This window comes from Miniopterus natalensis, chromosome 12 (assembly GCF_054644295.1).
Source record: "Miniopterus natalensis isolate mMinNat1 chromosome 12, mMinNat1.hap1, whole genome shotgun sequence".
In the NCBI taxonomy this organism is placed as follows: domain Eukaryota; kingdom Metazoa; phylum Chordata; class Mammalia; order Chiroptera; family Miniopteridae; genus Miniopterus; species Miniopterus natalensis.
In genome coordinates this window covers 59,782,585-59,809,737 of record NC_142092.1, presented here as the reverse complement: position 1 = coordinate 59,809,737, position 27,153 = coordinate 59,782,585, and the positions used below count along the sequence as shown (strand labels likewise).

Genomic DNA, 27,153 nt, shown 5'->3' with positions numbered 1-27,153 from the left:
AAGACAAATGCAGCGCATGATCCTGAACTGGATCCTTCTGCTACAACAGGCTTCATGGAACACTGGTGAGAGACGAATGAGTCTGGGGGTTAGGAGGGAGTGAAGCACCTCTGCTAATTCCTAGCTGTGATGGCTGGGCTGTGTTACACGGGAGAATGCCTATTGGAAATACACACAAACTATTCAGAGGTGACAGGACTTCACATGGGCAACTCACTCTCAGATGGCTGAGGAAAAGTAAAACCCTTTATTCTTTAAGTAGCCTATAAATTTGAAATTGTTTCAAAATAAGAAGAAAATGTTAAAGTAAATAAAGTTAATGTGTGCAGAATGCCTAGCACAGTGCTTAGCACAGACTAAATGGTCTCTAAATGCCGGAGGGAGACACTCAGTTAACGGAGAAACTTGAGCTGCAAGCAACCCTTGTATTCCACGTGGTATTCCGCATGGACTTACACTTTCTCCTAAAGTCAAGATACCATCGAAGACAAGGGTTCTTAAATTAAAATTCAGGGGCTCCATGGATATGAACGGGGGGAGGGGAGAAATACATCTTTATTTTCACCAACCTCTAGCTGAAATTTAACATTCCCTTCGATTAAGACATGACAGAATGCTGCTATTGTTACAAACCACAGTAGTTTTAGTATTTTCCTGTGACTGTATCATCAAAAGAAACAGTTTGTATGTGTTGTGGGTATCTCAAAATATTTATTCTTATCACTACTTCAAAACAACAGCAGTCACTATGCTCACCACTAGATCTTTAGCTTATTTTTAAATATTTCGATAATCAAATTTCAAAATAATTGGTTTCCTTTATAATCCTGTGCATATATTTTATGCATTTAAGTATTTTTCCAGGGAAGAGACCCTTGGCTTCAGCAGACCAGACTACAAAAGGGAAGCAGAGAGCAAAAGACAGCTATGAACCCGACCTAAGAGATCACTGCTGCGCTTCTACCCCTGAACAAAACAAGGCAAAGGCACCACCTGTAACTAAAGGTTTCAATGCTGAACCACAAGACTGGTCATGATAAGTTAGTCACCAGAATGCTAGAAATGTCAGGCCCTTCTATAAATCCTGCCACAGGTCACTGGCACAAGGAGCTCCCAAATGCCTTTTGTGCACAGTAACAATGTCACCTGAGATTCTTCCAGCTCCTGCCTGTGCACACCATGTGTGCGAACAGAGGGACCCGGAAAAGACTGGGGAGAATTCAACAGGATATCAAGATGAAGGCTATCGAGTCCTCAGCATGTCAGCCGCTGTGCTAAGAGCCTTCCAGGCATTTTCCCCTTTAACCCTCACAATGACCCAACAAGCTCAGACACTACCACTCTCCCCATCTTGGTGATGAGGGACTTGTGGCAACAGTGCGCCCAAGGTCAAGGCAGTGACGTAGGCTGTGGACCCAGGCAACTGAGCTCCAAGTCCACCTGTCAATGCCCCACAATGAATACAAAGCACTGGGTGCCTGAAAAGGGTGACGTCATCACATAAAAACCAGCCAACAGTGACAAAGAAAATAAGAAACTTACTGTTTCATTAGCACCTACCATGAGAGGCAGTGATTAAGAGTATGTGACCTTGAAGAAGTTACTCAATCTCTCTGTGCTTCAATATCCTCACCTATAAATGGAGGTAATAATTCTACATATCTCATAGGGTTGGTAAGGAGATCAAATGAGTTAATCTATACACAGTTCTCAGCATGATGCCTAGCATGGAATAAACATGTGAAAAGTAGCCATAACTCCTATTTCTATGCTCCAGTGCTATGCTAGGTACTTTTACCAGGATCATCTCTAGTCACAACAACCCAGGAAGGTATATCAGCTTCCTATTTTTCAGATGAAGAAACCGATTCTCTGAGAGGAGAGGTTAACTTGAGTCCATTCAGCTAATAACTGGCAGTCAGAATTTGTGCTTATGTATGTAACTTCCAAGTCAACCCAGACAGGCTAGCCAAAAAGAGAGATAAGCCCCGGCAGTGTTGCTCTGTGGTTAGAGCATCAGCCCATGCACAGAGGCATCCTATGTTTGATTCCCGGTGAAGGGCACACCTGGGTTGCAGATCCAATCCCCAGCCTCAGATGGAGTGCATTCCGGAGGCAACTAATCACTGTCTCTCTCTCTCACATAGTCGTTTATCTCTCTTCCCGCCCCTCCCTCCCTCTCTTCACTCTCTCTAAAAATCAATGGGGAAAAATATCCTCGGGTGAGGATTAACAAAAAAAGAAAGACAGATAAAAATGGAGTTCTGGTCGATGGAGCAGACTCCAGATGTGGAAGGTATGTATCCAGTGAAACAATCTTGACCGTGGGGACCCTGAATCTTAACCAGATCACTGCGGGCCAGGCTTTAAGACCAAGAGGACCACCCACTGCAATGTCAGGGCCTGGGTGCCTGGCTCAGCACCCCTCTCCTCTTCTTTCTGGAAGGTAACCCAAACTTTCACCAGGTTTCTCAGGTCACTGCTCTCCCTGGCCCCCAGCCCCCACCTGCCAGCTGATCACACCTGCACTTGCTTTCTTCCTCCCCTCCCATCTCCGTGAAACTGAAACCCCTCCATTTGAGCTCCAGGGGGAAACTCCACCAATCACCCCTCCCAAGGATCTGCTCAGGCAAAACTCTCAGCAGGAAGCCATCCATGACTGAGGGAGATGCCCTCTTCCAGCTCCCATGGCACCCTGGTTCACCTTCACCCTGGAGCTTGTGTCCCAGCCACCTGTTTACAGGTCTGAGGGCTCCTTGTGGGCAGCACAGTTCCTAGCACAGATCAAACACTGCCACAGTACTTGCTGACCTGATGATTAACTAAGAGGCAACACAGGGACCCGTATGAATCTTAAGAGCACAGAGTCTTGTGAATATTTTGCATAATGGAAGTCAGAGTGAGTCAACGTCTTCCTAGAAGCAAATTGCTCACCCATGTTAAATAAATGAACTCTTTGGAGCCATTTGGGTACCATTTCATCAATCACCTATTCCCCTGCGTTGAATCAAGCTCCATTAGAATGAGGTCATTTGGCTCTGTCAGCAGAGCTGACAAACCAGTGGGTCTCCTCGGCATAGAGGCAGAGGGGTTCCCAGAGGACCGTAAGGAGAAGCACCTCTGAGCAGGAGCAACCAACCCCCGCCCTCCACCCTGTGCCTCCAAACAAGAAACAACCCAGACAGGAGGCCGGTCATCCCACAGGAGACTTATGATAGCCATGATTCTACCATGTTCAACTCTGCAGTTTGTTCTCCACAGCCTGAGAATGACCACCCAGCTCACCAACCCCCCCGCAGCCCATCTGAGAATTGTCCCTAAAACACAGGGGCAAGAGAAGGAAGACCGCTCTCTCCTCTGCAAGCCATCTCCTGGGTCCACATGAAACAAATACAATTAGGAAATACAAACTGAGACACTAGCAGTCTGGGAGTTGCTGACTCATATCAAAGACAGAGCCCTAGGGTGTACAGCTTCTGCTGTCCACGGGGCTGCTGGGGTTTCACTCTCCCCCAGGCATGGCTGCTTGACTCTCCCTTAGCATCTGTGACAGCCTCCAGTATGCTTCCAATAAACACTCTGTTCACAGCTGCTTTGCTAAAACTATTCAATGTTAGGTTAGATTCTATAGCTGGCAACCAAAAAAACTGTAACCAATACACTTTCATTTTTTCTGATCCTCTCAGGAAATTAGCATGGAATTCACCATTTTATAGATTAGGAAGGTGAGTTTCAGAGAGATTAAGCAACTTGCCCAGAGCCATAGAGCTAATAAGTAGCAGAACTGACACTCCAACACCAAAGCCAGGGCATTTTCTACTCTACCACAGTCTCCTTAATGACTTGAAGGAAACACATGCAATGTATTGACCACAATCTGAAGAGGCAGAGAATATATAACAAGAAGACTTAATGGATCACTTCTTGATAATCAGGGCAATTTAGTGGCCTGGTAGATGGATGGTGTCTATCTTGATGGCTATGTCACAGCCCTGCAACAAAGACATTTATTTTAATACTCAGGAACCTCAGCAGCAATGTCGCAACCATGTCAACAGCCAGGCTGTAAAAATCTCTGGCTGCAGCAAATTAAATATGATCAGTGGTTTTACTCTCTGTTCTTCAATTCCCTGATCATCCAGCATTAATTCTCAGGATCACACAATAATTAGAAGGGAAACAGACTGCCCAGAGTAGACGGGGACATCATCATAGCCTCAAGTTCTTTGTAGAAATGGGCAGAGGATAAACCTAAATCAACACAAAATGGCCAAGGGCATAGCAACAGAAATCCACGTTTTCTACAAAGAAGGAACTGCAATCTGAAAAATATATCTTTGGGGGGGGGGGAGGGTGACACAGGACTATAGCCTCTAACAGTTGGAATTTCTTAAACTGACACCTAGAAATTTACAATTCCTAAATGATAATCTATAATTCTTTATCCACAATTTGCAATTAGTCATGCAGTACAGAATTAAAACCTTTGCTAAAATATAATTTAAATATCAGGATCTAAATTTAACAGAAATGCCCGTGAAATGACTTCATAGTTGTGGTTATGTGAAAGTACAGACATCACCGAGCACAAAAAAAATAAGCATGAAGTGGTGCAGATCAAACTCAGCCTGTTCAATAGACTTATAAACATTTTATTCAACATTTACATACTTTTTACATGACTAAAACATGATTCAAAACAGCAAAGTTTAACTAAATGTATTCAAATTAGTGAAGATCCATCCACCTAAAACACCTGATGGGGTGCTATCTTGTTTAAAAACAGACTGTGCCTTATACAAGTTAGTGTGCATCCTAACATCCAACTAAATTTGGTCAAAATCAAATAACTATATGTAAGTTGGTACCACAAAATATCAGCCCTGTGAGATTTGGTTATTAGACCTACCCAAAGAAGTGAAAGAGCCGAGAGGAATCCAGGTCTCCAGACTTCTGGCCTGGTTCTAGTCTATGCTGACACTCATATTCCAGAGACAGAGAAAAATGCAAATCAATAAATGGTCAAAGTTAAGAAAGAGCTCCCACTGTTCAGCCAATGATGCCCTGTGGACCAGGGATGATACTGAGCTGATATGCAGTGGAATGGCTAGTACTGATGGTAAAATACTGAAATACATCTACACTCCAACTAGCCCAGCTGCTCTGGCCCTGCCTTATAGACTCTTAGGGACCTCTCCAAGACCCAATAACTACACAGTTGGTCCTTGGCATATGAGCAGGCCTCCAGGACCCTGCTCCAGCCCTACCACCTGAGTCTGTTCTTATACCTGGGCCCGTGCTGCACCAGTTAATTATTTTGAGAATCACCCTTTGCAAAACCACAAGTCATGATCAGAGCCATTCATCAGAGAACTAATTTGCATAAGCGTTCTCTGTCCTCAATGTAAGAACTTGATTAAAGTCAAGTTTAAAAAAAACAAAATTTGGCCTACAGTGAACTCCTTTCCTTTCCCATATCTAGCTGCCAAGTTGCATTTTATTCAAACTAGGGTCAGAACAATCTCTATGCATCTCTCACAAACCAAGAGTCATTCATTCACTCAACAAGTACTTACTGAGCCAGGCCCTGGGCTAGACATTGGGATTCAAACATGAATGCCAGTTCTCTACCTCTGAGGTGGCTGCCCATGGTGCACAGGGGCTCGAGTGAGAGGAAAGCAGAGAGGTAGATCCAGTAATGTCAACACAAGAACCAAGTGCTACAATGGATGGGTGTGCAAAGTGCTGTGCACCAGAGAGAAAGAGGAGACATCACTACTAAGTGGGTTCAGGGAGGGTGCCACAGAGAAGGTGACACAAGAGTGGAATTAGGAATGTTCAGGAGTCACCAGGTAAACAAGGAAGAAAAAGGAATTCCAGGAGATGGAACAGCATGTGCAAAGGCACAAAGAGGTACAAAGATGGCATGTTCAGGAATCTGCAAGCAGTTAGCTGTTGTTAGTGATGATGGGGAGTAAGAGAAAATGGGAATGGAAAGAGAACTTGAGGCCAGATAAGGAAGGGCCTGCTGTGCCCTTTTTCATGTGTGTTTGAACAGAAAAATGTTCTTAACACTTGAGATTACATAGTTCTTGAGAGGCGAACCCTGGGAGAGCAAATATGAGGCTCATCTTTTAACGAACTGTGATTTCTGTTTCCTGTGCTCTGCAAACACTAACGCACAGCTGCCAGATACTAATCTGTAAAGTAGATAGACTCACAACCCCCCCCTTACCTGTTGTAAGCTCAGTTATCAGCAAGAAGGAATTTGAGGCTCTCTGGATCAAAGGAATTACCAAATATGTGTCAGAAAAGAATATGAATTCATATCTGAATGCCCCATTTCAGTCACACTCACCTCAGAGAAGATGATTCTGCTGCCTGGTGACTGTTGAAAAGAGCACTTTTCTGTTATTAAGTCTTCATTCCTGAACTTGAGATCCTCTGCAGTCATTAAATAACGATTCTGCTGTATTGCTTCTGAATCTTTTTCATTGAATTTCTAAAGAAACAAAACAAATCATAAGGAAGTTTTCATTAAGAAAAATATATTAAGAGATTACCCCCAACTCTTTAAGGGAAGATACTTCTTTTTCCTCACAATACCAGTATGTCCTCTGTCACTTCTATCATCCCAAAATACTGGCAATTATAAAACTAATGCACTCCACTTGTGTGTTCTTGTGTGTTATTACAACTGGAAGAGCAGCATCCCAGCATGGTGGCAGTCATTACAAACCTTCCTTCTCACCACTACTTGACAGCCTCCCAGCAGGTGTGGAGGACATGGCCCAGGCTCTGGCCCCATGGGACTGGGTTCCAATCTGGAGTTCCCCTTGACCGGGTGTGACCTCTGGGTCTGTTTCCTATCCTAAGGGGTTACTGCAGTGACTAGGGAGATTGTACATCACAACCTAACAAAGTGCAGTCTCTCTAGAAACATTACAAATTTGACAAAACTTGAACCACCATATCTGTGAGGAGATCTGACTTCCAGGAGGAAAAGGCAAGACAGGAAACATTGCTTTGGGGTCTGGTCACACATGAAAAGCTCCTTCATGCTGATGCACAATACATTTCCCCTCACTGACCCCTTCAGATCTGACCGACAACACGAGAGGACTGGAGACAATTTATCCGGTCTTGTGCCCAAGTTCAAGCATAAACTCTAGTCCTAACCATTTAACACCTGGTAACTCTTGAACTAGGTTTCTGCGCTCTGTCAGAAATTCAGGGCAAGAACCACATCTTATCCCTAGCCTATCAGAATTAATTCATCACGTCAAGCTTGTCTGAAAAAATTAGGTGAACACAAACAAAAAAGCAGCAGAGACAAATTTTTGTGAAAACCTGCTGACCTATAACAGAAAGAACTAGGAATCAAATAACCAACACTGAATTTCTAGAACTGCCATCACACTGTTGTGCTTAAGTTACGCGTTTTATTTTTTTAAAGTCCCATTATACATATACATTGTTAGTAGTACTATAAGGCTTACATGGAAAACAGCCGCCCCTACCTCTTCACTTCTCACCTCTGAGTCCCACTCCCAGAAAAAAACAATTTTCAACTCTATAGCTATTTCTTATTTACTTCCATGTTTCTATATATGTTCCTAATCTCACATTTCTTGATTTCTTATGGTTAGATTTTATCTATTGGCTCCTATCACAGAAGTTGAAAAATTTAGCTCTTACATCATCTGCCCCCCCCCCCAATACTTTTCCTAATAGTTGTATCACAATTTTAGCTAAATCAATATTCTACATTTATGTTACTATGGCCACACAAATACTATTCACTGTTCAGCCATATATACAGAGTTCCATGATTACATTTCCTTTCATTTTCAATTCTTTGCTTTTCCTGGAATCAGTAACTGCTTTGTTCTGTTTGTTTACTTAGTTCACAAAATTAAATCATGTACTTAATTTACCTCCAAACTCTCTAAACAAACTTAAAAACTCCTCTAGATGGAGTCAGATACGTCAGGTAAATGATGTTCCATTTCCGTTTCTTGGAGAAATCCCAACTTAAGCATTCCCTTAACAGCTCATATTCGGGCTCCTACCTCTCAGCTGTCCACCCGGAACTTCACACCCCAGGTGAATTCCCTACTTTCTGGATCCCATGCTTCCTTTTTTGGTTACTTCCTCAATTGTATGAAACCATCCTCCAGACATTTCCTGCAAGGAGTACATGGGAGGCAGATGATTCCAGACACTGAATGTCTGGAAATGCCTTTATTCTGTCCTCATTCTTGCTAACCAGTCTGTGAGCTCAGAATGCTGGACTGAAAATCACTCCCTCAATAATCTGAAAGCACTGCTCTCCTGTCTTCTGGTTTCCAGTGTTTCTGCTGAGAATTCTACCATATTGAGGAATTTGTATGTGACCCATATTTTCCTCTCTCTGGAAGTCTTCTGGATGCTCTCTTTGCCTGTGTTCTGAAATTTCACAAAGATATGCCTTGGCTTTGGTCTTTTTCATTCACTGTGCTAGAAACAGAGCAGTCCCATTTAATGTAGAGCTATCTGTCCTTCCATTTGGGGTATTTTCTATTACTTTGAATATTTTCTTCCCTCTGCTTTGTCTGTTCATTCTTTCTGGAACTCCTATTAGTCATATATTAGAGCTCTTTGGTCAAGCCTCTAATTTATTCTTTATTCTCCCATTTTCCCATCTTTTTGTTTCTTTAATTCTACTTTCTGTAAAACTCACTCTTTATTCTCCAACTTCTCTAACTCTTCTATTAAACTTTTTATATCTATAGTCATACTTCCAATTTCCAAGAGGTGATCCTTTTATTCCAAGTATCTTCTTTACCTGAGCCTGATTTCATTTATCTAAAGGTGTTCGTGTTGAGTTTGTTGTGCTATCTAGTTTTCTTCCCACCCTACACTGTTTCTGTTTCCTCTGTGTAGCTTTGTTCTATCTGTTTTGGCCTTTGTCCTTCTTCTAAGACACTTTTCTCCTGTTTGATGAACGTAAGCCATCCAACCACTTTTTTTTTTTTTTTTAAATATATCTTTATTGATTTCAGAGAGAGGAAAGGAGAGAGAGAGAGAGAGAGAGAGAGAGAGAAACATCAATGATGAGAGAGTCATTGACTGGCTGCCTCCTGCATACCCCCGACTAGGGACTGAGCCCACAACCCGGGCGTATGACCTGACCGGGAATCGAAACCTGATCGCCTGGATCCTAGGTCAACCCTCAACCGCTGAGCCACGCCCAGCCGGGTCATCCAACCACTTTTAAGTGTAAAAGTGCTCAGAAGCTCTGTGAGTGTGGAAAGGGCTCATCACTGGCAGCCTCACGAATACAACCAGGTGGGGACTCCGCTGTTCTGTCAGAGGACCCCCACTGTCAGCACCTTTCAGTCTTGCCCCTCTCAGAGGAATCCCACAGCTGGGTATAGATACTTCTGCTCCCTCCACTCTGCTTTCCGATGCACTCAGTGACCCCCAGACCAGAGCTTCTCTGATTTAAGGTCCCCAGAGAGTAAAGTTCCCATTTTCTGCCAGTGAAGAGAACAGGTCCCCGAACTGCCCAGCATTCCAGCCCAGTCTCCTGTTTTCTAAGACACCAGGTACCTCCACGGCCTGCTGAGCCTTCCCGAGCCCTGTAGGATGAATCCGCTTGCTGCTGCTTAGCTTTTCAGGCCAAAGCACGTAGCAGCCATGTGGAGACAGCGGAAGGCCATGTATTTACCACCTGCCCATTCACTTATCATCCAGACAGCAACCTACTGTTATACGCTCCGCTCCCCCAGGCCTGTGGGTTTATACCTTTTTACCCCTTCACTGCCATGCTAACGAGGCTTCAGCAGGAAGCAGACTTAATGTCCATCATGGTCCCAGTAGGTCTGAGCTGAATCAAATATGATCAAACAAGAAGGGTCTTAGCAGCTAGAGGAAACCGAACTAGTAAAAGGGCAGCACGGCAGGAATGGGGAAGAAGCAGTGGAAGAAGTGCTTAGGGAAGCAGGCTGGGCCCAGAACAAAACAGCTCAGGGCCTGAATGGGACCTGCCGCTCACTAGTCACGTGACCCAGGATAAGCTCCTTCCCTTTTCTGACCTTCTGTTTCTCCAAACTCACCTCCCTGGTGGCTGAGGCCCAAATGACATAAAGAAAGCTCTAAAGTGCACCGATATATAGTAATGAAGGTTATAATCATTGCTGCCAGCCTTATTTTTATATAAATGCTCCTGCAAAAAGAGTTAAAAAAACAACACCAAAAAAACTGTGCCAAGTCAAAAGTTAAATACAAAAGAAAAAAAAGGTTTGGTACCTGAAGCAACAAGTCCTTGCCCCTTTGATTGGAACTTTCTGTTAGATGTCTGATTAACTGCTCTTGACTGTGTGATTTTTTATTACTTTCACTCAACAGACTCTTATATCGATTCTCCACTGTTTTCTCTCTTTCATTCACTTCGTTGCGTAATTTCTCAACTTCACTTCTAAGGTCCTAGCAGAAGAAAAAGAAAAAAAATTGGAATTTACTTGACAAAAATGTCAAGGTGACAACCTCTCACCTATTTACCTTACTGCTATAAAAAAAGAAAGCCAGTAGATATATTTAACAAGTGTGTACTTCCTTCTCATTTAAGAATAACCTGAAATTCAGAAAAAGCTTTATGCACAGATGTTATCACATTACTTATAATGCTGAAAAGCCAGAAAGAAATTAAATATCCACCAATAGGAAATTAATTATAGAAAGATTACAGTATGAAAAAAATGCATAATTATGAATAAAAGCAAACCAGGATACTATGTACTATGATGCTGATTGTTTTCTAAATGTACACACAAAATGTTGTTAAGGCTATAAGGGAACACATTAAAATAATAACAGCATACCTAAGTAGAGGGATTATGGGTAATTTCAATTTACTTTTTATTTTTTATCTTTCTGAGTTTCTAAAATGTCCAAATAAGTCTGTATTATTTTCCTAATCAGAACAAAAAAAACCTCTTAAAACATTTAAAATAACATGTAAATGCTCATGTTATATAACATTAAGGAAAAAAACAGGAAATAGTATACAGTGATTGTAACTACCTCAAAATATGTAGTATTTGTAATATCGAAGCACTATTCACAATAGCAAATGGGTGGAAACAACCCAAATGTCCACCAGTGGAGGAATAAACTATGGTACAAGCTCACAAGGGAGAACTCTGAAGCTCTCAAGGAAAAGGAATGACTACTCTCTCTATAAATATATTGCCCTAAAGTAATCTTTAGAATACATTGCTGCGGGGGAGGAGGGGAAAGGAGACAGACTCCAGGAGGAAAAAAAGTATGGACAGCATACTGTCATTTATTTAACCATAAAATAAGTTAAGTGGTCGTCTATAAGGGGAAGGGAGAGTAAGGGAGAAGGGACACAGATAGAGTAGACTCATTTTATGGATGTTACATTGAAACCATTTAACTGTTTAGTTATTTTGAAAATTAAATTAAAATTCCCTAAAACTGAAAGCAGAACAAAAACAAAAAATGAATCTGTGTAGCAGGTTGACTGGTTAACCAAACAGAAATTATTTCCAATAACTTTAAAGCAGAGTAATTTGTGCATCCCTAATGGTATTTTTCTAAGGACAAAAGGAAACTGCTGCAAAAAAATCTTAAACTGCTTCTAGTATCATGTTGTAAGAAGTAATATTGGTATTGTTATTCTGAAACGGTGCATATTTATTAAATAAGTAATTATTAATGTCACAAAAGCCAAGACTTTAAGCCTAAGAGAAAACAAAGACAAATATAAAATAAATGTTAAAACATGTAATTCTAAATCTGAATTGGAAATACCAACATGAACTTATATTTTCTGTTATTTCCTTCCTTTACTGAAAAAGCCTAGAATCATTACCGCCCCTAGCATCCAGACTAGTCTCCAAGTACCATTTCCCACCAAAAAGAACCAAGGTTCTTTAAAGCAGTGGTTCTCAAAGCGTAGTCCCTAGAGCATCATTATGAGCACCACCTGGGAACTGCAAATGCAAATTATTGGACCCCACCGCAGACCTATTAAATCAGAAATTCTGTAGGTTGGTACAGTAAATTATCTGTGTTTTTATAAGCCTTCCAAGTGATTCTGATGCACACTAAAGTTTGCCTTATGGGAAGGGATGATGTGAGCCCAGCAATGTAAGATGTGAGCCCAGACATCTTCTCATGTCAGAAAAAAAGGAAGCCACCAAAGACTCAACATTCATGTCTAAGGAACTCAGGAGTCAACATGAATGAACTTTTTGACTGTCCAAAGAGAGGACAATTAGAACATCGAGGATAATAACAATGAATAAAAATACATTAAAAATGTAAAAAATCTGAGTTCATAATATCAAAACAAAAAATCTTCGATCACTATAACAGGCAGAATAATGCTCCCCTCAAAGACGTTCACATCCTAATTCCCAGAATCTGTGAATATGCTAAATTATGTTGGCAAAAGGTAATACAAGTTGCAGATGGAATTAAGTTTACTAATCAGCCGACCTTAAAATAGAGAGATTAACCAGATGGGTCCAATATAATTACAGACCTTTAAAAGTGAAAGGGGGAAGCACAAAAAAGACATCACCAGCCATTGCTGGCTTTGAAAATGGAAGTAGGCCAAGGGTCTAGATATGTAGGCAGCCTCTAGAAGCTGGAAAAGGCAAAGAAATGAACTTTTCCAGAGCCTTCAGAAGGAATGCAGCCCTGCTGACACCTTGATTTTACCTGCTAAGACCCATGTCAGACTTCTGACTTCCAGAGCTATAAAATAAACTTGTGTTAAGCCACCAAGGTCATGGTAATTTGTTATAGCAGCAACGAAAACTAATATAATTAGTTACCTTTGAAGAATTCTAGTGAATTCTTTGTCTTTCCTGTATGAACTGCACCCCAGGGTAACTAAATAGATGATGAAAAATAAGTTTTCCTTTATAGAAGTATTTAGCTATAAATGAAGAAGGAATAAGATTAAATTATCACCACTTTGTGCCCGGCCAGGCGTGGCTCAGCAGTTGAGAGCGTCGGCCTAGGATCCAGGCGATCGGGGTTCGATTCCCAGCCAGGGCACATGCCCGGGTTGTGGGCTCGATCCCCAGTCGGGGGTGTGCAGGAGGCAGCCAATCAGTGACTCTCTCATCATTGATGTTTCTATCTCTCTCTCTCCCCCCCTCTCCTTTTCTCTCTCTGAAATCAATAAAGATATATTTTTTAAAAAATAAAAATAAAATAAATAATAAATTATCACCACTTTGCAAATGGTCATCAATGGTGAGTAACATCAAAAACAGGAACTACCAAATATTATATACCTCCTATTGGAAGTACAAATGACCACATGTAATGTAAATCTTGCCAAAAAATTAAACCTAAATTTGACCATGTATCTTATCTAACTACCAATTTACTAGAAAGAGAGTCAGCATTATAAAAACACAATCAGCAAAATTCAGAATGGAAAATTGCAAAGAACAAAGACTCAACTTACTCAACAAATAAATTATATGAAAGGGGAATAAAAAGAAAACCTGCGGGTTAAATAATAATTAAGAAAGCTGGGGAAGGTTAGTGTGAACTCATGAATTCATACTAATTCCACAGGGTTCATTCTAGCCTCCCCTAACTTTGTCTTCTCTCTCTCCCTCCCTCTCTCTCTCCCCCACACACACACCATACACACAGAGTTGGACACAGAAATAAGTATAGATGTGTATATGCATGTGTCAGTATATGCACACATATATATTTCCAAGCTCTGTCCACTGACAAGGCCTAGAAATAATGACACCCCAGTAGCAATGAAGACACCTGTCATTGGGATCTGGTTTCTTAATATTATCCTCCGATGACAGAAAGAAGAGATCCTTGGACAAATGGTTGACCCCCGGACTGGGGTAAGAAAAACACAAGATGAGTCCAGGACAAATTTGATCCTAGAAAGTAAGAAAGTGCTCAAAAAATGATGGGGCATGGCCCTGGTTGTGTGGCTCCATCAGTTGGGCATTGTCCCATGCACCGAAAGGTTGCTGGTTCAATTCCCGGTTGGGGCACATGCCTGGGTTGTGGGCTTGATCCCCAGTGGGAGGGTACAGAAGGCAACCAGTCGAGTTTCACTCTCACACTGATGTTTCTCTCTCCCTCTCCCTTCCTCTTTCTCTAAAAATCAATAAAATCTTTTTTTTTTAATCTTCATTACCAATAAGAGCAAAAGCCCCCTATTATTAATCAGCTCTTATTTTCTTTAAAAAGAAAAAATGATGGGGCATGTTAAAAGGCACAGGAATCAATCTGAAGGAGCACCCAATGGTTAAATCTGGGACAGTGTGAGCAACAAAATAAATCATGATATCAATGGCTTACAACCTATAGACTGAAACAAATATTCATTAGTCCATATTGATATCAACAACTACATAATAAATAAGTGCAGAAAGGACAGTAGAATTACAACGAATAAGTGTAGAAGAAATCATGGAAATAGAAAACCACCATAAGGCAAATACCACAGTAATAAGTGTAGCAGGTATCATCAATAGATACTAAGATTCTTGAAAGTATGATGAGAAACAAGATATTTACAAAGTCTCAAAGTATCTCCCCATAAAATACTTACCACGAAGGGAAAAAAATAGTAACTTTATTGTGGAGAAACTTAGGAGACTTCCCTCCACCTTAACCAAGTGACCAACACTAACCTCACCAGTAATAAGACAGGCTGACATTATGCACCTCCAGATATGACACACTGATAAGAGCACATCACATCTGTGCTATTACCAAAAATGTATGCCCTCAATGTAATCATGAGATGTATCAGAGAAGTCCAAATTAAGGGACACCTATAAGATAAATGACCAGTGAGACATGGCACTTAAAGGCAACGTGGACCCTGGATTGAGCCTGGATGGGAAGAGGACATTAATGGGAAAACTGGCAAAACTCAAATAGTCTGTAAATAATAGTACTGCATTGGTGTTAATTTCCTGGTTCTGATGAATGTACCACAGTTATGAAAGACAGTAACATTAGGAACTGGGTGAAGGTCATATGGGAACTCTCTGTATTATTTTAATACCTTTTCTCTATGTCTAGAATTATTTCAAACTAAGGTTTTTTTAAAAGAGATATATCAATTGATGCAATGTGTATACCTTGTCTGGATCATGATTTGTGCAAACTGTTTAAAACAATTTTTAAATTATACAAACAGGGAAACCTAAACATTAATTGGCTCTTTGGTAATATTAAGAGATTATTTACCTTTCCAAAGTCAAAATGGTATTTGTTAAAAGAAAACCATTTAATTTTATTAACCAATGTCACTCCAATACATTCAATAAGAAAGAAAAAAGAACATACTGAAAAACTGATGAAATAATATATCTGGGAATTGCTTAAAATACTTCAGTGTTAAAAGAAAGGGAGTTGGGGAAGGGTAAAGATGAAATAAGGTTAGCTGTTTGATTGCTGAAGCTGGGTGACAAGTACACAGAGGTTCATTCTCTCTGATTTTGTGTGCATGTGAAATTTTCCATAATAAGCAGTTGTGTTTGTTTTTTTAAGCACTGATTAAAAACCTGGAAGAAATACCAACCCACATGATTATAAATGATTGCTTTAATGATGTTATTTTTTTCTCTATTTTTAAAATATTTTACACTAAGCATAGACTATATTCATAATGGAGGGGTAAATATTTTTTAAGTAACATTTTTAAAAAGAAACTACCTTAAAATTAAATGTTAATTTTTCTCTTGGGCAAACAAATGATGATAAGATTGCCCTAAACCTTTAATCCAAAACAACTGGACCAAGAACCTATCATGAATTGTAAATGTCAGTAAATAAAAATTCAATTCCAGAGGAAGTAAAGAGGGTTTTTTAAAATATTATACAAATAATACTAAAGCAACATTAACAGAACTCTAAAGTTAAAAAATAAGAACATCTCCCACAACAGTGTCATGCCAACAAATAAAACCATTTTCAAACTGTAAATGTTCCTATTGGTCCTTGTCCATCTGCAGCCATAATTTTCATACAATTTTAAATAATTCTACATTATTTAATAATTCTACATTATTCTGTTCCCATTCTACATTATTTATTTATTTACTCCATTACACCACAACCTACAAACAGTACACACTCACTAAATAATGACACAACTAAAGAACAATTATAAAACAAAAAGTTTAAGAGTATAAAGTCAAGGAAATAGTTATTTTAAAAAAAAGTAGAGATGAGAAAGGTCTACAGAGCTGGTACACATGAGCTTACAACTGGGCTCTCATCCTCCTAGACTTGTCCAAGGGAAAGGCAAGATGTGGTCGCTAGGTGATGCTCACTGAAAGTATGCAATTTTCAGATTTCTCCATTTCAATGAGTATATCACAATTCATTTATCTATTTCCCCACTGTCTCCAGATAATACAGCAAAGAATAGCTCTGTGCATAAAACAATTTTTTTTCTAACTTTTGATTTGCTTTCTCACTATCAGACATTTTCTTAAATGTTTGCTAACTTAATTGGTATGAAATGGTTCTTTGCAAGTTTGAATTTGCATTTCTTCAATTGCTACTATGTTTCCGTATATTTGACTACTGTTTGGATTTCCCCTGTGCAAATTGTCCATAATAAAAATACTTTCAAAGATGGTTCTAATGAAAAGTTGATCTCTCAAAGATCTTCCATGAGCGCTGGCCAGTGTGCTCACTGGTTAGAGCATCAGCCCGCACATAAAAGGGTCATGAGTTTAATTCCCAGTCAAGGACATGTACCTGGGTTACAGGTTCAGTCTCAGGCCCCAGTTGGTGAGAGTGCAGGTGGTCACCGATTGATGTGTCTCTCTCACATCAGTGTTTCTCTCTCTCCCCTCCCTGCCCCCACCCTTTCCACGCTCTCTAAAAATCAATGGAAAAAATATCCTTGAGTGAGGATTTTTTTTTTAAAAAGAATCACCCACGGTGTGCATACACAAGTACAAAAGCCACCAGAACAAAGCCCATCTGCCTTACTTACGCTGTTAAAGAGGCAGATTATGAGGATTTGCCTTCCAAGTCTTTCATTATTTTTTTTGCCTCCCTGACTGTGTTTTGGGAGCTGTTACTAATCAGAATGAGATCATGCACCAGTACAGAGGAGCTGCTGCGGCTGAGCAGTGGGCAGTGGAGTGAGCAGGACCTGGGAGCTCCCACACCTGGGTTCTGTTAGCAATAAAAGCTACTGTCAAATAGCTACTACAGTTAAAGGCACTGTGCTAGGCACTTTCATTATTAACCCAGGTAACCTTCACAACCTACAATGGCTGCAAGGCTGCCTTGGTGACCTCGTCTCCCACTGCTCTCCCCTCAACCTGTTCCACTCGGCAACCCTGGTTTTCTTGCTGTTTCTCTTACATACCACGTGTATTCCCAGCTCCAAACCTTTATGCTTGCTGCTCTCTCTGCCTGCAAAGATCCTTAAGCCTGCTTCCTCATTGCTAAGTCTGTACTCAAATGTCATCTCTCAGTCGTTTTCCCTGACCATCCCTCTCCTAAAATAACCACTAGCCCCACCACAACCTCGCTCTCCATATTCCTTCCCTTCATTATTCTTCCTGATAGCATCTTCTAATATAGTATTTATTTAATTTAGATATTTTGTTATAGTCTCCTCATCAGAATGTAAGCTCCGCAAGGGCAGGGATTTTTGTGTATTTTGTTTACTGCTGTATCTCTAGCACCTAGAAAGGTACCTGGCATATAGTAAGCACTCCTGGCAAAATAAAGGTAGCCATAAATTCTTTGACCTTTTTATCAAGGGGGTGTGGAGTCTATTTTCCCTCCTATAGCTATAATCTGGGCACTGTGACCAAGAGAATATAGCAGAAGTGACACTGTGCCAGTTTCTAAGCCCAGGTTTAAGAAACTGGCAGCTTCCAACTCTTATCTCTTGCAACACCCTCTCTGGAAACCTTGTCACCAGCTAAGGAAGTATAGCTACCGTAATGCAACTGACAATCCCAGCTGTGCTTAGCTTTCCAGCCATTCCCCAAAAGGCACCAGACATGTGCCTGAAGAGTCATGGCCCCTCCAGACCAGTCCACTCACCAGCTGAATACCAATGAGTGACCTGGACCACAAAGAGCAGAAAATCACCTAGCTGAGCCCTACACAAAACCCTGACTCACAAAAATCATGAGATATAATAAAATGATTATTGCTTCAGGACACCAAGTTTTAGAATGCAGCAACAGGTAACCAGAACAGCACCTAATAAATATCTGTTTTGTGATTGGTTGGATGGATAGACAGACAGACGGACAGATGGACGGACGGACAGATGGATGAGGTAAATGGGTTGTTCCCATTTTATGAATGAAGAAACGGGCTCACAAAGGTAATTTATCCAAAGTCATAGTCAACAAGAAACAGCACCTGCCTTATCCTAGGTCCCTCCGATTCCCAGATTTTCAGTTCATTTCCACACTATGACAAGGGTTTGGATTTCTTTTGCAATGATCCCAATGCACTACACAGTCACCTGGCACTCGCTTTTGAAACCTCCCCCTAAAGACTGGTGAGAGGGCGTGGCTCAGCAGTTGAAAATCGACCTAGGATCCAGGAGATCGGGGTTCGATTCCCGGTCAGGGCACATGCCCGAGTTGCGGGCTCGATCCCCAGCTGGGCATGCAGGAGGCAGCCGAACAATGATGACATTCGTTGATATTTCTCTCTCTCTCTCTCCCCTCCTTCCTTCCTCTCTCTGAAATCAATAAAGATATATTTTAATAAATAATAAATAAATAAAAAGACTGGTGAGAGAACAGGAACCATAAAATCTGTGTTAAGCCATTTAGGTATCTTTAAATTCACAATAAATTTGCCTGCTATCCAAGAAAGATCATGCTGACTTTTTAATTTTAAAATGTTTATGTATTATGCTAAGTAAAGCATATGCCCAATTCATGTGCACATTAACTATAGGTCCTCTTACATCATTTCCCAGATTCAGTTCCCTCCTTTATACACACACCTATTGGACCCATATTCTGATGTCTGGTTCAAGTTTTAATATGTGTGTGTGGTCAGCAATAATTTATTCCGTTCTCCATTTCATTTGCTTATATAATTTTAATTCACCTACCTAGGTTAAGAACTTCTTACATGTTTTAAATAAGAAAGACTATTAATCTGGTGTTGCATTTCCTCCACATGTCCCCCAACCTAACAGAATTGACAACATGAAAATAACCAGTTCCAGAATCCCACAGATGACATGTAGCTTTGTCTTTCCTAAGGTTAGGGGTTCTTAATCTAAGGTCCCTTGAATGGGCCCCTGGAAACCTATGCAAATTTGTGTGTGTATACATTTTGGGGGGTAGAGGACCTTCAGCATAATCAGGGTCTCAGGACACCAAAGAGTATAAACCACTTCTCTTATTATAAGCACTAGTAACAGAAACTACTATTACCCAATGAGCAAAGCATGGCCGAAGCATTTCTACATAAAGTATCTCTGACCCTAATGACTGCCTACGTGGTAAATATTATTAGTCCTGTGTTTATGGAAAGGAAACTATGGCTCACAGAGGCTGAGAGATTTTCACAAAGCTTTACAAGTAGTAGTGCTGAAATTCAAACTCAAGTCAGTTTGACCCTGAATTCTGTGCTCTTTCCACCCGACTGCACTGTTAAGGCCAAAGAAATATAAAACCACTCTGTGACATGCGCTTCCCTTGGTCAATAATTTCAATACCCTAAGCTCATGTTTTCTGAAGGCTCAGGACTTATAGAATACCCAGCCTGAGACTGAGGCCCTCCTGCTAATGAATAGGGCAGGACCAGGGATCTTGGACCTCATATGAAGAGCAGTCAGAGAAGGCTAGAAGTAAAAGGACCACTGCAGGGAGGGGGAAATGTGTGCTCAGGTGGCCTTGAGGAAGAGCAGCTACCATGGCAACACAAAGACAGCCGAAGGGCTCATGTGCTTGGCACCAGTGGAGTCATAATAAATGCTTAGGGGAGGCATGGAGACGGCATGTCTCGCCTGAGCAAAACAATCAGAACTGAAAATTGATAATCTTGGGTGGTTTCCCCAAACCTCCCTCAATATTCCAGGGCTGTGAAGACAGACAGACCTAGCCTTGCATCCAGGCTTTACTGTTAAAAAGCTGTGTAGCTAACGATAGGTCACTTAAATCTTTATGATTGTTTCCTTTCCAGAAAATGGGAATAATAATACAAACTCCTAGGGTGCCTGAAGAATTAAATGAGAGAATGCAAGATGGTTGCCCAGCACAGAAGCAGGTGCACAGGAAATGATACAGTGTCAGCTCCGCTTCTCGTCACACATATCCTTCAGGCTGACCTCTACTCCTAGGTTTCCTCGTGTGGCTATAGCAATGACCATTCACCTAGCCACAAAGCTCAGTTCTTCTCCCTCCCTCTCACACACACCTTGTCATCCAACAGGTCACTCAGGCCTGAGGGAATAGCACATCCTCCATATAGGGCGCATGAGAGATAAGCAGCGAGGATTTGGTGCTTCTACAGGGACGCAAGTGCCAAATACTACCCTGCCAACCACCCCTCCCACTCGCAGAGTTCTCAAAGGAGCTGAACATAAGAAATGATGGCAGACTAAAAATCTCATACCCAGGACAGGGCTTTCTGATAACACTGAAAGTTGTTTTTGTGTTTTGGGAAAGGGGAGGGTATATGCAGCTTATAGGAGCCAGTAACCTGCCCAACAAAGGCTAGGCCAGGCTAGGTCTACAGCTAGGAAGCAAAAGAATCTGGAACTTGTAACCCACTCATTCATCAGCAAGGATATCCAATGACTATCTTTGCCTCTGACTAAAGGGGTGAGTCAGTCTCCCCTTGAGGAGGTACTAGAAAGGAAGAAGGGCGGAGGCTGAGAGAGGTGTCCCTCCCTGAACACTCATCCCTCCCCTCTCCCTCATCCCACTGCCACAGAACTTAGCTCTCATCTGGTCAATCGCAACAGCTTCCTAACTGGTCTCCCTGTCTCTAGGTTCATCCACCAAATCACACCCACACACCTGATCATTATATCTCTGCCCAGAACCCTTCAGTGACTCCCAGTTGACTGCAGAATGAAGCTACCTTAACAAGCAGTCATTCCAGGCTCCCGCCAGTACGCTCTAGCTTGCCTTTAGCTTTACCTCACCCAGCCACTTCATTAACACTCTCCAGGCCCTGAACCTGTACCCACCTAGTCTCCTCCAACTAGAAAAATGAAATAAAACCTGCCCAATTCTGCCTAGAGACAGGATGCCTACCTTATGAGGCCCAGCCAAGCACGACCTCTTCCACTAAGCCCTCCCTGACTCTTCTACCCTCAGCAATCATCCTTCAAAAACACCATCACCTCATTCAACTCTCACAACAACCCTATAAAACAGATGCTCTGATTATACCCATTTACCAGTCAGGAAACTGAAGCCTGAAATGATCAAGCAACTTAATTGAAGTAAAAGGGGCTGGAATCAGGATTTAAAACCAGATCTATTTCTGTTATTTTCACTCAATTAGTGGTTTTTCAAACCGAGTTCAAGAAGCCCTAGGATTAGCAATGCCCAAGCCTCGCTGACTGTCCCTATCATCTAACTACACATTCCTCCAGAAACTGTCAACTCGGGGAAAAGCATGGAAATGTGTTCTTTGATTCTAATGAAAGAAGCCACCATCCTAAGGAATCTGCCAAGCCCCTTGGGTGCACCTGTCTTAGGTGCTTCTGAACACAGGGACAAGGGGGAAAGTTTAGAAACCCTCTCCTACATCACCCAGCTATAAAGTGGGTGCTGCCACAGCAATATCTGTACAATGGCATCAACTGAGTGGCCTCGATTTCTACCCTAATGGGGAATTTTCCTTTAAGGTTCGCAGGTACACTCTCTGCCAACACTGAGCTAAGCGGTGCCTTTGCATGTCAGGGCTCTCTGAGAGCAGACTGATTTTTTAAAAGTGGATTATTTGAAAAATAAAATATCCCTATAATCTGAGTATCACATTAGATATGAAAGCCAGGCCCCCCACTTCCTTCTCCGGTCGGCTAGTTTGTTTTATCGCTGGCCAGATGGGGAGTGAGAAGGTTCTCATCCATCAAATTTCTCCCTTATCAGGTTCGCTGTGAGAAAGCTTGTCAAAGTGCTCAGTGGTTACCTTTAAATATACAAGGGAAACCTCTCCAAAATCTTAATGAGCTATAGGAACTTAGTGATGTATGAATTCCCAGAATTAGTGTGAGACAGTGGTGTTCAAGCCCCATTCTGTGAAGCCTCTTAGCTCCTGGGGGCTGTGGCAGAAGCAGGACATGGTGGAGAGGGGAGGGAGACCAGGCCTCCTACCTCACTTCACCCTGAGCAGCTCTACTTTTATATGTTTTCTCTTCAGAAGAGTTCATTTGCACAAAGAATCCACAGGCTTAAAAAAATAAACAAACAAACAGAAGCCATTGGAACGATACAGCCCTTGTCACGGAGAACTAGCATGTTACTGGCTGTGAGGACTGCAGGAGTTCTGAGCGAGGCACTCAATGTAGCTTTCACCAGGAAGCTGGAAGTAATGGACAGAGGAAAGGAAGCTGCGCGGGGTCAAGGCCCAGCTGAGTCACTTAACAGCTGTCAGGCACCAGGCGAGGCACTGCACCTCTCTAAATCCACCCCAGCTCCCCTACTCCCGATAATGCAATGGAACATACCTTCTTTCTCCTCCAGCCCCACTACCATTCTGCCTGGTGCCCGGCTCATTTGGGCCCCCCAAGCCTCTGCCAGGCCTTCCCTCTACCAGGAATGCATCTGCACCTCCCATCTCCTTCAAGTGTCAGCTCAAATCCACCTCCTCTGTGAAGCCTTCCCTCCCTCCCATCCCGCTTAGCACAGTTCCATTCTCTGTGCTCCCAAAGCATGTGGTCCATCCCTCTATCAGCACTCATCATGCTATCTTTTAATTAGCTCTTTGTTTGCATTTCTATTCCATTTCTCTACTAGACTCCTTCAGAGACTCTTTCTGATTTTATTCTGTCCTGTACTCCCAGTGCCCAGGACAGAGCCTGGCAGAGAAACTATAAAATAAGAACCAAAGATCAGGGAAAGCCTTTCCGTTTGTGCCCCAGAAGGACTAGAGCAATTCCATATGAAAACTGATGGGAACAGCATTTCAAAGCAGCTCCCCCAGCAGCCCCGAGCCTGAGACACAGATACTCCAAATCTGTCACTCCAGAAGGCTCTGACCCCTTCCTGGAGGGACCAATCAGCTGGAAAGGAACAGACAAGCACTTTCTTCAGAGGAGAGGTGAGTGTTGACCAAGGAAGAAATTTACAGCTTTGTTGACTTGACTGGTAAAAGGGCAGACCACATTTATTAGTCAAGAGTGTCCATTAGATTCTAGCCGCCAGTAGTTTGTCATTCAAAGTTCTGAGCCAGCACCTGCCACGCAATTAAAAACAGGAGAAGAAGAAAGAAGGAATGTAATACACTGAGCATCTGCTTCTATGTGCCAGGAACCTCAGTAGGTGTTTTCTCATGCATTATATTTTGTTATTCATTTATCTAATCCTAAAGTAGATATAATCAATCCCATTTTAGGGGAGAAAACACTTGTTGAGAGAGGTTAAGTAACTGACTTACAGGCTTAGAGTTAAGCATCTGCTGAAGCTGATTCCAACTCAAGTCCAGCCCTATTTTCCACTATTCCAAAGACACCTACTGAAATTGCTAAGTTTCTAGCTCCCAAGGTGGCAGCATCACCACCATCATGAAAACAGCTATTGTTCATTGATCATTTATGATGTGCCAGGTATGAGACTAAGTGATATACCCTATCTCCTATAATCCTACAACTAATCTGTTTTTCTGACAAGAAATGGACGCTGCAGTTTGGAGAGGCACAGTTACAGTCACAAATGATGGAGCCAGGGTTCAAATCCAGTTTGACTCCAAAGTCTCCACATTCAAGCAACTCTTACAAGAAATTAGAGCCCGGCTGGGCGTGGCTCAGTAGTTGAGCGTCGACCTAGGATCCAGGCGATTGGGGTTCAATTCCTAGGCACATGCCCAGGTTTTGGGCTCGATCAATGACTCTCTCATCATTGATATTTCTATCTCTCTCTGAAATCAATAAAGATATATTTAAAAAAAAAAAAAGAAAAAGAAACTGGAATTTGCAAAGACAGAACTTTTTCCAAAATAGGACATTTAAATTGCATATGATTCTACAAGGACACCAACTCAAAATCTTTACAGCTGATTAAAACCAACAAAAAAAGGCAAGGGGAGCTTTGACCTTGGGTAAAAATCACACTGCCTCAGGTCTGTGGTCTTAGCCCTAACCAGCCAGCCTACAGACACTGTCTCCAAGGGCCATGTTTTGATTACGGTTCACCAAGAGATGTTCTGGATGCTGTCACAATCTCATTTGGAGCTATCCATCAACAAACACATGTGAGAACCAGAGGGGTTCAGGCTGAACTACCCTGAAATTAAACCCGCTCCTGTCAAAGCACACAGGATTAGCCAGCGGGGTGACAGGTACAACTTTAATTAGATTTTTGGGCTTTAGCCAGCAAATGCATCCCCCACAGAGCTAAGTGCCCAGGTACTGAAGCACACACTTGTCAGAGTGGTGGATGACACGTCTCGTAACAGATGAGAGCATTATGAGACAGTCTGGGGAATGTGGCTAACCCAGCGTCTAACAGACATTGCTTCTAAAGGAGAGGAACAAGACTAGGACTTGCTCCTCTCCCCCACGTACCCCGAACAGCACACAGAGCACCTGCACCTGAGAAAGCCAATCTAAAATAAAGATGTACCACTCTATCACTTTCACCAAACGCACGCACACACATGTGCACACACATACACAAGCACACACATGCATGCAAACACTAAAATGAGAGCCTATGTCTCTGGAGCCAAACAATGTATCAAAGTTGGAGACGTGAGGGCAAGGATGTGAGAATCCAAGCAGCCCTCCTGTCACAGACCACAGAAGCTAGGACACTTAAACATCACAGTGAGGACAGTGACTTGGGAATACTGTGGTTTTTTGTTTGCTTTTGCAAAGGCCTGCTGAATTTCCTCAAAGGCATATGAGTCCCTCTGGTGGCAAGGAGATATAATACAATGAAAGGATTTATCTGTGAGACCCTCACTTTTTGACCTTTCTCATTGTAAAGACTTCCAAAGTAAAAACCAAACTTGTATTCACCAGAGCCTGCCCACAGTGCCTGCACCACTGTAAGTCATCCATAAACATCCTTTGAATGAACAAATGAACAAACTGCAAATTACAACACATGCTGACTCAACTGGCACTGGGTCACTGCAATCGTAGGCAATTAAAGCAAACAAGAAAAGACTCTCATGGCCAAACTTCTCAGTGTTCACGCAGGATCAGACACAGTGAATTCCTATCCTCTATCCAAGCTGCATTTTCAGACGGGCATTGTCTTCCTCCGAAATGCTTAAAAGCAGGCACAATGAGGCTGCAACAAATGTTTTTGGCATGAGCAAAGGATGGTTTGATCACATCCAAAAGAGAATTGGTTGGCTTACCATCAGAAAGAATCCAGGGAATGCTATAAAACTTGGCACTGCTTGATAGGGGACCAATGCAAAGGCTCTGAGTCATCAGAGCGCATCTATAAACAGGGCTGCAGTATTTCCCACTGATTTTGCAGTTGTCCAAGAAACGAGAATAATGGGAAACAGCCAGACACAGTCCGAGGGACTGAAAACCTTAAGTTAATGCTTACAAGCTTACCAACTTGGATGACATTGATCTGGCCCTGTGCAAAATTGCTTTTATTGAATGGGGCATTGTCAATGACTCTGTATACTGCTCAGAGAACTCTTTATAAATCTCAGCAGAGGCAATGCTTCCCTCAGGCCTGAGTGCTGGCAAAAGCTGTCCTTTTATCTTAACATGTTCATCTTACAGACACTGGAGACCTTGTAACTGAATTTCCCTTTTCACTTGCGCTGCCAGGAGCTACCAGCTGAATGTTAAGTCCCCTCTTTAGTACTGTGGTGGGTGTCACAATGTGCACTTCTATGTACTGATTCCATTTTACAAGTCTCCCTTATTTTTCCTAGACCCTAATTCCTTCATCTTTATTTTTAATTTTTAATGACTATCCATAAACCTCTGAAAATGTTTTTAAAACACCAAAAGAAATGTTACAATTTTTAAAGCTTCAAATAACCAAAATACTTCAAGCTGAATGTTTTTATTTTGTTTCCCCCAAAACAGCATACTCTCTCACATCTCTGTACTTTCACCTTCCATACAAGCCCCCACCCCCACCCCACCCCGGCCTATCTAATAACCTTAAACTCCAACTTCAGAACCAGTTCAGAAGTTACTTTCCCCAGAAGCCTGCTCTGAACCTGCAAGCCACTTCCTTCCTCTGTGCTCCCATGGTACTTTCTTTGTATCTCGGTATGGAACTGAACTGTCCTCATGCCAAGCCGAGGGCCTGCTGAATATGTGAATGGATCCTTTCCTTTGCCAGGGCAGAAACACTGAAAGGTCTAGTTTTCTGTTCGTCTGCTTCAATCCACAAGCACCAGCAGTAGCAGCTGGTAAGTGGAAGGCTCCAGTTAACCGAAGAGTCTAGTGAACAGAAAAACCTGTCTACGCAAGGCCTGTGGTTATGCTTTCCTCTGCATGCACTCTAGATCCTAAGGCAAAAATACCACTGCATCATGTTTCCCCAGACTCTGACCAAGCCAGTGACCCCAAGATCGGATGTAAAACATTCATATGAGATGGACACAGCCAAATTCTTAGAATATAACCAGAAGTTAAATAGAGATAACTCTGTGATACAATACATATGCAAAAAGAAACCACAGCCATGTCACCTTGTCAGAAACATATACATGACCTGATGTAGAAGAACAGTCACGAGATGCTAGGAAGCTCTGAGTCACAGGCACACTCACCTGAGGGAAGCATTTAGAGTGCTTGGTATTGGTCCATCCATTGCCCTGAAACAAAACAGCACTTTCTCTGGGTAACGCTCATCCCCCTCCAAACACGTGGTTCCAGAAGCTGACAATGATGGCACACACACACTTCTGACAAAAAAGAATGGGCATGTGACCCAAGCTGGTCTCTCAGTATCTCACCCC

The 27,153-nt window shown here is 42.0% G+C and overlaps 1 protein-coding gene across 6 annotated transcripts in view; it reads right to left on the bottom strand.

Moving 5' to 3' along the window:
* Positions 1-27,153, bottom strand: part of CDK5RAP2 (CDK5 regulatory subunit associated protein 2) — a 156,889-nt gene that overhangs the window by 78,978 nt on the left and 50,758 nt on the right. For all 6 annotated transcript variants that reach the window (XM_016213723.2, XM_016213717.2, XM_087822852.1 and 3 more), the window contains 2 exons: positions 10,294-10,470; positions 6,359-6,502 (listed from right to left, as the gene is read on the bottom strand). In XM_016213723.2, coding sequence (XP_016069209.2) covers positions 6,359-6,502; positions 10,294-10,470 — 321 coding nt within the window. The remainder of the gene's footprint in view (positions 1-6,358; positions 6,503-10,293; positions 10,471-27,153) is intronic.